General features: G+C 38.4%; 1 protein-coding gene across 1 annotated transcript in view; it reads right to left on the bottom strand.

The window, feature by feature from the left end:
• The window catches only part of LOC124306969 (igLON family member 5-like), an 81,753-nt gene that overhangs the window by 26,490 nt on the left and 41,540 nt on the right, over positions 1 to 13,723 (bottom strand). Inside the window, exon 3 of the mRNA XM_046768196.1 lies at positions 12,566 to 12,711. Within this exon, the coding sequence (XP_046624152.1) occupies positions 12,566 to 12,711 (146 nt within the window). The remainder of the gene's footprint in view (positions 1 to 12,565; positions 12,712 to 13,723) is intronic.

Here is a 13,723-nt window from a genome sequence, read left to right as displayed (position 1 = left end):
TTTACACAGCGCGCGATTCTTTTCTAAATCCCGGCCATTTCCAGTTTTACAACTTAACGCTCATGTCTAATTACAACATTGCGAGATAGGTTTTGTTCAGAAAACCTGCTGGACAGTTTTTTCTTTCACATTCCCTCTTGACTTTTCCTTTCATTTAATTTTTTCCCCGAACTCTTAAAGTTTAATTACGCGGGATATGACCGTAGGCCTCGAGTATTTCCCTGTGTGCTCAAAGGCGCGCAAAGATTAACAATTTTCAGTGAAATATAATAAGCACTTCGTATCGCAGGTACGATATAGATGGGTGTACTTTTCTTTTCTACCTCTTCTCAACTCGAATAATTTATCTCTTTCACATCATCTTGCCTCAAGGAGAAAAACATGCGCGGAGCAAGCTCGGTAGATTCTTTTTATTTCCCTCTTTCCCTTTTTTCTTCTCCTTTGCAGCGCATGTACTCCGTTACTTTTAAGCACGGATAGTAAGTGTTTGGACGCGCCTAAAATAAAAGAGCTGCGACTCATATTCCAGAAGCTGTATCAGCGTCCGGTAAATTGATGGACGGCGAGAAGGGTCCACTTTTTGTACGTCGTATAAGATGGTATCTCGTCTTATCTCACGCCTGAAAGCAGTCCGATCTCAACGAAAGGAAGCGTCGAGAAAAAAAAAGGAATGTCGTTCGCATTTGTGTCATACACCTTCGTAAAAAAAAAACTGAACTCCGTTATAAACGAATAAAAATCCGTTTCATTTACGTAATACGTAAGGATTTAATGGAAGAAAAAGATGAGATAGAACGAAAAAATGGTCTGAAAATTCTGAGACTGACGGGCCGTAAATTTTATGCCGTTTTTTGTTTTTCACAAATTTTCTAACGCATAAAACTTTAGGATTCCGATGTCCGCGTTAGTTTAGGTGAAAGAAAATCAAGATTTCCGTAGAAAGAACACTGTTGCAAATGAAAGAGGAAAAAAAAATTATTTTAAAAATATTGCTATGTTAACATTAGTTCACATACATACGACAGGATTTTTAAACGAAATAACGCGATCCCCGAAAAAATTGTAGGCTTGCAAGAATCGTGTATTTTGCAATAAAATGTATATATTTGATTAAATTATTTAATATTATCATCGATCTAAGATCTGAACTTCTGACGCTTGGAGCTAATAATTTTTTCCTACTGTTTGTAAGAGAAACGAAAAAATTCGAGTGCGTTTCTGTTAATGCATTCTCGTTAGATTTGAATATAAAATCCGTTATTATACTCGTAACTTCCCATTAGTCGGTAAAAGTAAACGCCGCGCGTACTCGTCATACCTTTTTAATGTCTATGTTTTTTTCTTTTTTTCAACCCCTGAGGTATCGGGTCCGCAGTTATAATTAAAACAAATATTTCAAAAAGCGAAAGATTAATGCAGTAATTTCTGGCTGGCTGGAATAACCGCACCGAATTTTTGCAAATCCCTCGCGATTTCGGCGACTCGATTCCATGGTTATCAGGGCGCAAGAACAGAGGGAACAATCGGGAAACGAGATTTTCCCTTTCACAGGGACGTGCTCAAAATGAAAAGAGGGACTCGGGAAGGAAAGACAAAGCTCTGCGAAGTGACTCTGACTTGTCTAACACCGTCCGCGAAGAACCGGAAAAACTCAAACGAGCCTCAGGGATCACACCCAAGGAAGGGGAAGGATAAAGTTTTCCAACCCTCTTTTCAACCATTTTTCGCTGACCGCGGGCAACAAGGCATCACTCAAACGAGACTCGCTCGAGTCTGTTAAGATATCGTCTCAAGGATTATTTCAAAGTAGAAAAATGTCACGAGTTAAAAGTATGCCGGTAGAAATGAAACGGGGACATTCTGTAAAGCAGCTCGTCAACTCTAAAGTACAAATTAATCCCATCGAAAAAATAATATAATTTCAGATTGTTTTTTGAAATTCTACACGAGTTCAGAGCCATGGTCAGAAGCCAAAGGCGTAAGTTTTCACGACCACAGAGCAGGCGATTCGCAATGAATAATTCGGTCGAAAAGTTTTGCAGGTTGTCGAAATCCTAGGGGTATAGGTATGGTAATAATAAAAGTAACGATACGAATAACAATAACGTTAAATTTAACGATATACACGCTGTATATTATCAGCCCGTTTGTGACTAACCCGCGACGACGAAGCGATTTATTCCTCCTCGTTCCTATATTCTTACATTTTCATCCCTCTTCCGCTTCTTGTATTTCCTCTCTTTCCTTATTTTGTACCGATGCCAAGAAAATTCAAAGGAACGAGCAAAACCCCATACTGTATATACCTATAGTATACCCGTATGCGGAATGGATGCCAATAACGGCAATATCGTCCTACCGCGTTCTAGCATAATATTTGCAAGTCAATGTTTGCTCCTCGGTGATACACACACACAGACACACACGCATATGTATTGCTGTATAGCTCGAGGGCATAAGAGAGGTAACAACTAGTGATTTACGATGAGTGATGTTTCAATCTTTCGTGACGTTACCAAACTTTTCCATTTATATTATGTACATTGTATATTATACATAGATATTGTGTTACAGATGTTCCTGAGTTCTGTTCAACGGTTCCTTGTACCGATCGTCCTATTGCATGTTTTTTTTTTGCCAGTTCTATTAAGCATCAAGGAAGTTATGAAAAATTTCGCATGTAAACATTGAGAAGAAGATTCATATCCATAAGTTGTGGTAACGACCCTGAAAGGCAAATCAATATTTGTCTTTCGGTTTTCCTATATTTATTATTTGTTATATGATCGTTTTCTTTGATAAAAGTCTTGGCCTTTGATGATTTCACCTGAATGTATTTCATTTTGTGAAGAAGTTTCTTTGAACATACTTTCGAACGTGTAAAAGTCATTCTCATATCTTAGAAGTTACATTGTGGGAACCATTTGAAATCACGTACAGCTTATTTTACAGATCCGTAAAGTTACTTAAAGTTGCTTTGAATATTGTTTAAGTCATGCCAAGTAATTCGAAGCAAATCAGAATCAATTATAAATCATTCAAACTGATATACGAAGGCATTTGGCGTCGTTTAAAATCCGTTCAAAATCGTTTAGAATTGTGTGAAATTGATAACGTGGCAGTTAAAAGTTACTTTGAATGATTTAAAAACGCGATGATTATGGTCGGAATCGTGTTAAAGTGAATTCGAAGTGACTAAACAGTCTTTGAATTAATTTAAAGTTAGTTAAAAACTGGTTTGTGTCGAAACATTGCACTCTTCAATAAACTAGCAAGTTTCACGGTGAGATGGATAAAACCTTGGATAATATCTCGCGTCAGGCGGCGAGGTGCTTGCAAGTTATTAATAATAAATTCGTTTAGAAAGTTCAACTTTTTATCGGCAATCTTTGTCTCGCGCGTTAAACGACGAAACGGAAATATTAGTTTTTATAAAAGCAAGCTTTCAGTTTAATAGAGATTTTTAATGACTGGAACACGGATCCGCCCTCGACTCGCTCTGAATTTCAACCACGATCGTTTACCTAAATCAGGCAACAGTTGCAACGATAATAAATTACATCGATGCACGAAAGATGAAAAATGTTGTTTGAATCCTGGGTCGGCGGAATAAAAGTCTGGGGAATTACCTAATGGTGAAAAATCGTAGCCCGTATTCTATTACAGTGAAAAATTAAGGCGTGTACGGTATTACGTAGAAAGTCACCGGGGATTACAACTCTACTATAATATTCTCACTGTATAATGACTCACTCCGCACTGCAATATCACACAATAAACAATTCCACAAATCGTAGAAAAGTACTCAAGCCCAACCTCATACCGCGAGTGTTATACATAATAAATCGCAGGAATGCTCAGCAGAGAAGGATTCGCGACGAGAAAAGGGAATCGAGAAAAGAAACCGAAATTAAAGAAGCAAAAAAGTAGTGAAAATCCGTCGGAAATGAAGTGAAATTCTGGGGCTCTTTACTCAAGGGCGAAGTTCCGAAACTGAAGTTAACGCTTTCAAGTCAACCCTGCAGCCTGTGAAACTCGGGAAATCGTTCACCTTTTATATTTGCAATTCCTTGGCGCAAGCGTGACGTCCATATTGCAAAAAAAAAAATGTTTGCCAAGTCACGACGGTTGCAATTTGATGCGCAAAAGTTCTGGACTCAAGGATAAGATGTCTTTTTTGCATTGCATGTAACTGAATTCGAGATTCGGAGCAAGTTCGCAAGCGGAATAACATCGGGGATCCTGGTAGTGAAGTCAAGGAGGATTTAAGGGACATCCAGAGCAGTGATTCTGCGACGAGGCCCTCATCCTAATCGCAAGATTCGCGTGTGGCAGGGAGGCTGAAGCACGTTAAGTGGGAACGGGGAAGCTAATTCACTCTACGAGGCACCCTTGCGGCAGTTATTGGGCCTCGTTACGTCACCCTTTTTCGGCTCGAATCCTGCAGGAGAGAACCGGGCGAAGATAGGCATCAAAAGGAGCGCTTTATACAGCGCGCAATATTATCTTGCCGCCATTAATCTGACCCGGAACGCGCAACGAGAAAACGGGAGATAGGAAAACCGGAGCATTGAAAGGTCCGGACAGATATCGGAGGACGAAGTCGAGATAACCTGTATTGGTACAGGGTGCGCACAGATCGGGTAGTCCTTGAAAGAATTTTCAATTTTTTTCACCCCGTAAGCCAGTAAGTTAGTGGAATTGGCCCTGCATCGGTTCGCGTTTCCTTTCTCCGAGATAAACTTAAGATTCGTTTCAGATTGGCTGGAAGTGATACCAGGGCAGTCGATTTTTCATTACCGATGAATCGAAACCGATTGGCATATATCATTTCTGCGCTAAACTGCCCGGAATAATTTAGGTACAACGTAAAATTCCGTCTTTAAACCATTTCCTACTAAAAAAGTAGTCAGCTGATCAAACCAATTTTGAAAGCTCTTACAGCCAGAAAAATGTAACGGAATAACTTCCGAAGCTTTCCGATTTCGTGCTTTTGTGAACCGGTATGCGACGATTTCGGAGGGTGTGTCGCATTCTCTGTAGTATATAGGTAACTCTTCAGAACAAAAGGTCCCGCAAGACGGTCGAAGAAAGTTTAAAGAAAATTTTCCTTACCTCCCGAGCACAGTTATTCCTGATGGAAAGTATTTTCTGCTCGATTCTTTGTAAGGCGAATTAATTAACCGCTGTCATCCGCAGGTGACTTGAGCAGAGGGTTGAGCTCATTGTCAGGGGATAGAGATGTAAAAAGTGAAAGAGAGAGGAGGGTTTTCTTCCGTTTCGCACGTAGATATATACATGTATAACAGGGGGTTGAGATCGTCCCCAGATATTCACGTTCCTAAAATAGGCCTCGGGTTATACGTATTCATATATCGTTCGGAATCTGTGACATATTCTCCCGTCGTTTCAACCCTGCGACCCCCATATTCCAATCCCGTTTCGTTTCCCGCGGAGAACCGCGGGGTGATTTACGAGCTGGAATTCATTACGATTACAATCCGATTGCCGGTGCAAGCCGCCTGCGCCTCGCTCGGGGGTTCAAACTCCGGCGCACTGGTTGATCTTTAGGAACAAGCCCTGCAGCTATCGCTGAATCTTTAACGAATACCATCTATGGCAGCTCGACACCGCCCGGCGTTATTTACTAACGGTGAATACACACCCCGGGTACATGTAATGCCTCTCATGCGTTCCGCGTTAATCAGGAATGCGAATCATCGACCCCGGATCGCTGCATATTGCACAGCTGTATTCCCATCCCTGCGTATTTTTATCGTGAGATTTTCGTTTTTTTTTTTTTGACATTTTTAGGCAAGCAGAAGTCGTTAAAACATAAAAAAAAAGTTCATAATTGTCTGAATTTTCCACGAATTTAACTTCTTATCCGCCATCGTTTTATATTTGGAACAAGAATTTGAAAATAATACTACCGCTCGGATAAGTGAAGTAGAAAATTTATGTACCGGCATTTCTTAATCTGGACCACTCGAATATGTACAGTAGAAACCTTTTGTATTCCTATTTCCTATTTATATCCATTTCCTATTCTTTGGGGTTCCCATATTAGAGTTATAATGTAGCGCCTTCTGTGAATGCGATTTACTACTGCGTTCTGTTGATAATCGGGAGGATTTCGCGGAGAGCGACGGGTTGACTTTCTGGACACCATTTGAATATTCTGCACTTCTCCGATTCGAATCTTACACTAACAAATAATTCGTGCCTGTATACGTGACCCCTGTAAGTAAGAAAAAATCACCAGCCCCGTGACAACCGGACCTTTAAAGTGGTCATTCAGTAAAAGAAAGATTATTCCGAATTCGGAAAAACAAATTCCATGTATAATATCTTGAGGTTAAAAAATGTAAAAAACAATTGCATCAAATATATTTTCACTAAGTTAGGATGATAGATCTGAATAAGAAATTCTTCATAAAATATACTTCAGTTTTTTGTTGCATTTATTCAGATCTGGTATAATAAGCGAAATTAAACGTTGTGTTAGCTAATTGAAAATAAGTTCGAGTTTTTGAAATATTCTAATCAGCCGTTGTTTCAAATTTGGAACAAATTTCTTTTTCTTTCTTATTATTCTGTTTTTTTTTTTTTTTCTTACAGATTTTCGAAGAATCGTTCCATTTGTTCGGGAAGTTTTTGAATATATTCCCAAAAAATTTACTTCACTGTTTATATGGTTTTTTTTTATGTGCATCCCTTTATTCCTCGATACCGTTTACCATTTTTAATTTGCTGTATAATTTTACACCGTTAACGCATTTCCCCTCTTATTTCATTCTCCACCAGGCTCCTGTACTATTTCTCGTTGTATACGTGTATTTTTTCCTCTTCTTCGAGCATGAATAACAACAAAAGTTTCTTACCTTCCCGCCTCCCTTACTTTATTTCTTCCAATTCCCTTCCTCGGGAAGTTTCATATCTCCAAATTTATTGGCGACACCTTGTTTTTTTAACGACCGGGTTACGTATAAGCTGCGGTTACTAAACGGGGTGCCTGGGTTTTCCCCAATTTCTTTTTTCCCTGCTTTCGTATTTTTTTTATCTATCCGAGAGATAGATTAAAAGTGAAGAATAAAAGAACTGCGGATAAAAAAAAGATCGAGCCTTAACGAAGCGTGGGTGTAAATGCTGCGTAGTTAGTTCTACAGGAACGACAAATAATGAAACGCGAACTTTTACCCTCTCGCATGCTCCACTCATAATCTTCCCTATTTACCGGCATACTTCTTTATGCAAAGAATATATCCGGGAAACTCGTTCACGAGTTCATCAATTATTATCAGAGCCAAGTGGAAGAGGTTGCCGGCTGACGTGATATTGTTCGAATGAGAAAAGTTCCAATATTTTCTGTAAACTATGTAAACTTGCGTGTAGAAATTTTTCGAATATTATACACGTATCCATGCTTAGTATTTTATATAATTTTTAGAATATTTTTTTCATGTTTAGTTTCTGCTTATTGCCGATATTTGTTCTAACAATCCACAGGACCACACAGGAGTTTTAGCTGGAAATAATTATCAACGATTTTGCATTGCCATTGGCATTGGCATTGGGAATAAATGAAATTATATATGTATTTTTGTTGAATTTTTAATCATTTATAATAATGTGCTGGAATAATTACGCGCCGAAGACAATGTTTATCAAAATGTATGCCCATATCAACGGGATAAATAACGTCATACTATTCACCCCAATTATTGTCGATCAAATTTACAAACCATCCCACCACTGGCACTAATTTCAAAAAAATATCACGAAGGAACTAAAAAGTTGTCTTTTTTTTTTTTTTTTTAAAAAGTTCTTACCGATTGGGAGAAGGAGGTGCGTACTCACAAAAAAACAGGCTGGTTGAAGAACCTGGAGAAATTTCTGGGATTTCCACTTTGTAGCCAATTTTTGGATTTAAAAAAACTATGAAAAATAAAAATAGAAAAGACTAGATTTGTTCCGATTCGCCCCAATTAGTATCCATTAAATATACAAATCATCCCACCGCTGGCACCAGTTCAAATAAAAAATCACGATGTAACCAGGAAGATGTTTTTCTTTTTTTTTAATATACTGATTGGGTAAGAAAAGTGAGCACTTCCATACGACAGCCTGGTTTAAAAACCTGAAGAAATTACAGGGATATTTATTCTCAAACCAGTGTTTGAGTCTGGAAACCTGTTGAAAAAAAAAAGAATGTATATAAAAAAAGTGTCCCAGTTGACAAAGAAAGAACGTAAATACCCGCGAGTATTTCCAGGGTACTGATATAATTTTCTCTTCACTTGAATCGTGCAGAAGCTGTATTTCTCAAGTATTTCTATATTAAGCTTTTTCTTCCTCATATCTATCTATGGATTTCTATAGATATACCGTACACTTTCCTCAAAAGTTCCCTGCGGGTGATGCATACTGTGCATATAGATATTTGCTAGAAGGGATATCAGCGAGGGGAGGGGAACATCCTTTGTCAAAGCCGCAAGACGGCCCCGGCCGGTATCTACACACAATACCTGACATTTCTACAAGAGCAAGGTGGAGCCTCTATTTATAACGTCAGGGGCCGGCATGACGTACGAGTGCCTGAATACACCAGCGCATATCCGAACAGTGTATGCTTATACGTGTACATTGTACATACACGTATGTATGTATGTATGTTTACAGACGTGCTTCACGTGCAAGCCGCATTGTACCGATGATATACGTCAGCGAAAGAGCTCGTCGCGATGATGAGTGTTCACCGATTCGGCATCGAATCGTTACCGTATTATTCGTCCGGTGTCGCATCAATAACGAATGATTGAATTATCGCCACTTCCTGTGAAATACATACCGGGACAATGTCTCGAAACTTGAAAATCAACCGCGCATGCGCCAAATAATCCAATCTCATTGGTCGGCGAAATCTTGTCGCAGTGATATTCTTGACTGCGACGCAGGCGGGCCAACGTACGCAAAATGTGTACGTTTGAATTTTCAAAGAGCATAAGCATTAAATTCCGACCGTTCTTTGAAGAATCAACTTTCCGACCCGATAACAAATGCTTCCCAAATCTTTCCGAGTTGCCTCCTCAATTATTTGAGATTCTAACCTCGAAAATTCGTATCAACTACGTCGCCGCCAGAAACAGTTTGATAGTTGAAGAATCGGGATGGTTAGCCTGAAAACTCGCGCCTGCGCGGTTGATTTTCAAGTTTCAAGAAATTGTCCCGGTATAGACAAAATATCTCTGCGGTATTGTCCATTGATTGAACATTTTTTTTTTATTTTGATTTTAATTAGACGAATTTGCAAGCAGCGCTTCACTTCTTGAAATCGCAAACCAGTTTTTGTGAGAAACGATTTTTGCGAAATCGTTTGAAAATCACTTGAAGACGATGAATAAAAATTCGTTTTAAATCACGTTGGAGGCTGTTCGCAATCAATGAATATCTTCGGAATTAAACTCGTGGTAAATCGGTTGAAATCGCATGAAATCGAGTGAAATTATTGAAATTTTCCAATCGCTTGTCACATAATTTGCAAGTGAGTAGCCCCTCGGAGGAATTGATTAATTTAGCTTGTTAATTGCATTCTGTACTGGTCGACTTTTTTTTTCTTAAACCGTTTTAATTATATAAGAATGAAAACTAGAATAAGGACCGTTGAAGTATTTTTATTTTTGTCGCTAATTCCGTAATTTATGCATTACGAAAAAATTTATCAATTCTGCAATTCTCATCTGATTTGTACCTGAATTGGAAAGAAATTCAAGGAATCGAGGAAAGAATGCGGCTCGCGATATTGCAATTTCATACGTAAGATGTATAGAAGGAGGAAGATGAGAAGTTCGAACAGTCGTTCGTAAATTATAAATTTAATATTCCGGATGTATTCTTTGATGACAATTATTACGAACTCGTTTCATTTAGTCTGATTTAACTTTATTAACTTAACACAAGTATACTGATAAAATATCCTACTTGTTCTCATTTCTCTTTTTATACCTCCGAAGAAATATTCAAGAGTCAAATTAATTACGAAACACGTATACAAGTGTAATTTATACAACGAGCAGAATACACATAATAATAACGATTTGGATGTCGAAAAATTTCATCGTTTCGCAGAAGCTCGCTCCACATTTAATACTTCTAAATTTCTGTATTATACATCGCTTGATATTTGAATTGCCCTGTTTAAAATTCGCAATACTTCGTGCTTCTATCATATGCCACACCTGCTACAAGTTTTCAATTCGATAATTCAACATCACAAATGGCGTTGGAATACCGCGATGCGATGTTAAAGCTAGGCGAAAATTTTCACCGCGTTGTTACAGGCTGGAGCATGAAAATTTTGCGCCACAGTTATAACATAATGCAGATGACCGCTGTTGCAGCCAGTTGTTGTGCATCTGTACGCGTAATTCATTTCAACCAAACATAATCTGTGCACTTCTTTTCAAAATTTTTATATAGCTCAGGAATGATCTATAAAATCGTAGCCCTTTGACTCTGTTGGCCTTGGTGGAAAAAAATTGTTTTCTACTTCTGTGCATTACAGTTGTTTCAACTTTGGTCAATGACTTGTCAGATTTACAGTTGACTCGTAAAAACAAATAGAAAAAGTGTTTTCAATGTAAACAACCGATAATTTTTCCAAAAAATCTAGATCTATTTTACCCCTGCAATGTTAATTGTTTGATTAACGGAGTGTTTTTTTACGTTTCACAGAACGAAACTTCACTTTAGTATTTTTTGTTTCCTGAAAGTTTCTGTCGTTTTTTAGATCAAAGTGAAACTTTGACGGTGGTTTTAAAGGGGATAGACATCAAATGGATTGAACAAAATTTCTTTCCGTTCTTTGTTTTATTCAAAAAAATTTATATTTATTCTAAACGTTATCCGATATTTATGTAGTTATTTTTCATGCAGGTGGTAAATTTTTAAAATTTCCACAACAGAAATTTCTCGCTATAGATGTTACGGTGGGAGCTTTTTCGTTTGATTGAAAATGAAATTTTTTAAAAAAATACTAAATTTAAAAAACGTTGAGCGAAAGAAATGTGTAAAATTTATTAAAGACCGCCACCTTTGAACCCCACTCTACGAAATTGAGTTTTACTCAAAGAAAAACACGAACCTTCATAAGAAAAGATAAAAATGAATTTTTGTTCTGCAGAATCTGAAAATACACGGTCTTTTCCTAAAACGCAAACTTTGCAGAGATAAAAGCTACCCCAATGGTAAAACTGATATCTTTTTAGAAATATTTGGACTTCTTTTCGCATCAAAGTATACATTCTATACTTTTTCCTACAAGCCACCCCGCAAGGGTCTGAAAAATCATTGAACAAAGTCGAAACTGTAATAATCCATAGAAATAAATAAAGAAAAATTTCTTTATCTCGGAGGCCGATTGTACAGATGAAGGGCTAATATTTTACAGACCATTACCTCTGTACCGTATAAAGTAACATACGAAAATAGCAGACGAATAGATTTTTGGAAGCTACGCGTGGCTGGCTGAGAATTGTTGGAATGGCCGATATTATACACGATATCATACACGATATTATACACGGTATAGAAATAAAGTAAATTAGAAATCTAACCACGTGCCGGATATTCACATGAATTTATTCCACCGCGGTGCTTTCGATCAGATTCACTACTGTACAACATTGAAGCTTACGGGAATACGCCTCATAGAAGTATATGAGCCATTGAGCGTTTACGCACACGGATGCATGAAGCACTCGGCTATTCAATGGATATGAAAGCCCGGGAAAAGTTGTTTCGATATCATCAATCTGCAGGCTTGAGTCTACGGCGAGGGAGCAATACTGGAACCCGGAAATATATTATCTCGACGTTGAATCAGTTTTCGGGACGAAAGTGGGACATGCCATTTTCGGTTGGTTTGTAGTTGCAAAAAAGAGATTGCGCTTCGAAAACTGAATAACAGTTCTAAAATCTCACAGTAAAAGCTAAATTCGATAACCAGATTTATACATAAATCGTATAATCCTCGATTTAGTCTGGTTTCTAAAACAGAAGGTAGGCCAACACAACCCCTAATATTTTCCCGAAGAAAAAAATTTCGCTCCGCTGAAACGGCGGACGAAAAAAACTGGCCACGTTCCACCAATTAGCCAATTAACTCGGTAACGACTTCCGAATTTTCGCAGCGACGATTAGAACGAAACGACGCACTCACCCTGTCCAAGTTTACAACTCGTCAGTTTCATAACAAGGGACAAAAGCTATTGCTTCGTCTCGCTTTCTCAGCTAAAAAAGAGAGATAGAGATAGAGGGGGGGGGGAGTCAGGAATCGTGTCGCTCAAGATACTCCACTTCAGTCTGAACTTCGGTAAAATTTCCTCTGCAGAGAGGGGAGCAAGATTCCTCTCGTATCTAAATGATTTATCACCGCCAAGGGTGCAGACTCCTCGATGCGCCGAGGCATGGCGGCGTGTGTTCGAATTACTTATTCAAAGATGCCCTTGGAATAGGGGTTGTACCTGCATCTAGCACAGGGGCAAATAACGTACGATATACTCACGATTCCAGCTGTGGGGTCGGACAGCTTGCAAGGTAAGGCGGCTGTTCCGCCTGTCTGTGCCAGGACCTCTTTAATCGGACCCGAGACATCCAGTGCGTTAGTATGGCCCTCTTGTGTTCCGACGTGTCGTCGATGGACCACAGCGTCTGAGAATTCAAAGGGTTTCGTCTTTGATTACGCTCATACTGCAGGCCGGTGTTCGGTATTTTGGCTCGTGACGGATGCGGATAGGGGTGGGAATGTAGAAATGTTATTGGAGAATAGGAGGGTCGTAATAACGAAAGTCTGTGTTATAGGATTTCAAAATGTAGAATATCCCAAGTATTGGAGAGTCTATATGTATGATTTTTAAGTACAGAAACTCCCGAAATATAAGGGTGGGGGTAAAAGTATAAAGAGACCCACTAATTCTTCACTGATAAGTGAGGTATCACAGGTCGATCTCTCCGATGTCATTACTTTTGTAATATATTATAGTAGACTACAAACCAAGCGACACGTGTGGTCTTTTATCTGCTATTAAACACTTTAAGGAGGTGAAACCACCCTCCAAAGTGTGACATGTCAAAGGGCGATTTGGCAATTTTTTTTTTATAATTGAGAGAATTATATTTTTTATTTCTCGTTATGAGAAGACTTTTACAGTTGGATTGGCTGAAAAGTATTATGTTCTTGTAGGTGAAACTGCCAAATCACTCGTTGACACGTCTTACTTTGGAGGGTAGTTTCACCCCCTCAAAATGTTTAAGGCAGAGTAAAAAAAAAAAAAAAAAAATACGTGTCGCTTAGTGTTTAGTCTACTGTACAATATAACAAAAGAAATCAAATCGGAGAGATCGATCTGGGATACCATCCTTGTAAGATATCCGTTCTAGAAAGTCGCTGAGAGAATTAGAAAAATTAATACTAAAAAATGTTCAACTTGGCTTCCATCTTCGAGTGAGATTTAAAATTTGATTCTGTGATTTTAGCAATTCTCTTAGATAATATTCACATGACGTGAAATGTTTGTTGTAATATTAAAGTTATATTAAAACGGCGCGTCAGACGGGGAATGAAATAGTAGGGCAGAAGGGCTGCTCTCAACAAAGTTTCACTGAAGAGTAAGAATTCTCCCCTACGACTGCAAATGTGATTCTCTTAGTAATTCGCCAATAT

This window comes from Neodiprion virginianus, chromosome 6, assembly GCF_021901495.1.
Source record: "Neodiprion virginianus isolate iyNeoVirg1 chromosome 6, iyNeoVirg1.1, whole genome shotgun sequence".
Classification (NCBI taxonomy): domain Eukaryota; kingdom Metazoa; phylum Arthropoda; class Insecta; order Hymenoptera; family Diprionidae; genus Neodiprion; species Neodiprion virginianus.
The sequence above is the reverse complement of the archived record's forward strand: the minus strand, read 5'-3'. Positions and strand labels throughout refer to the sequence as shown.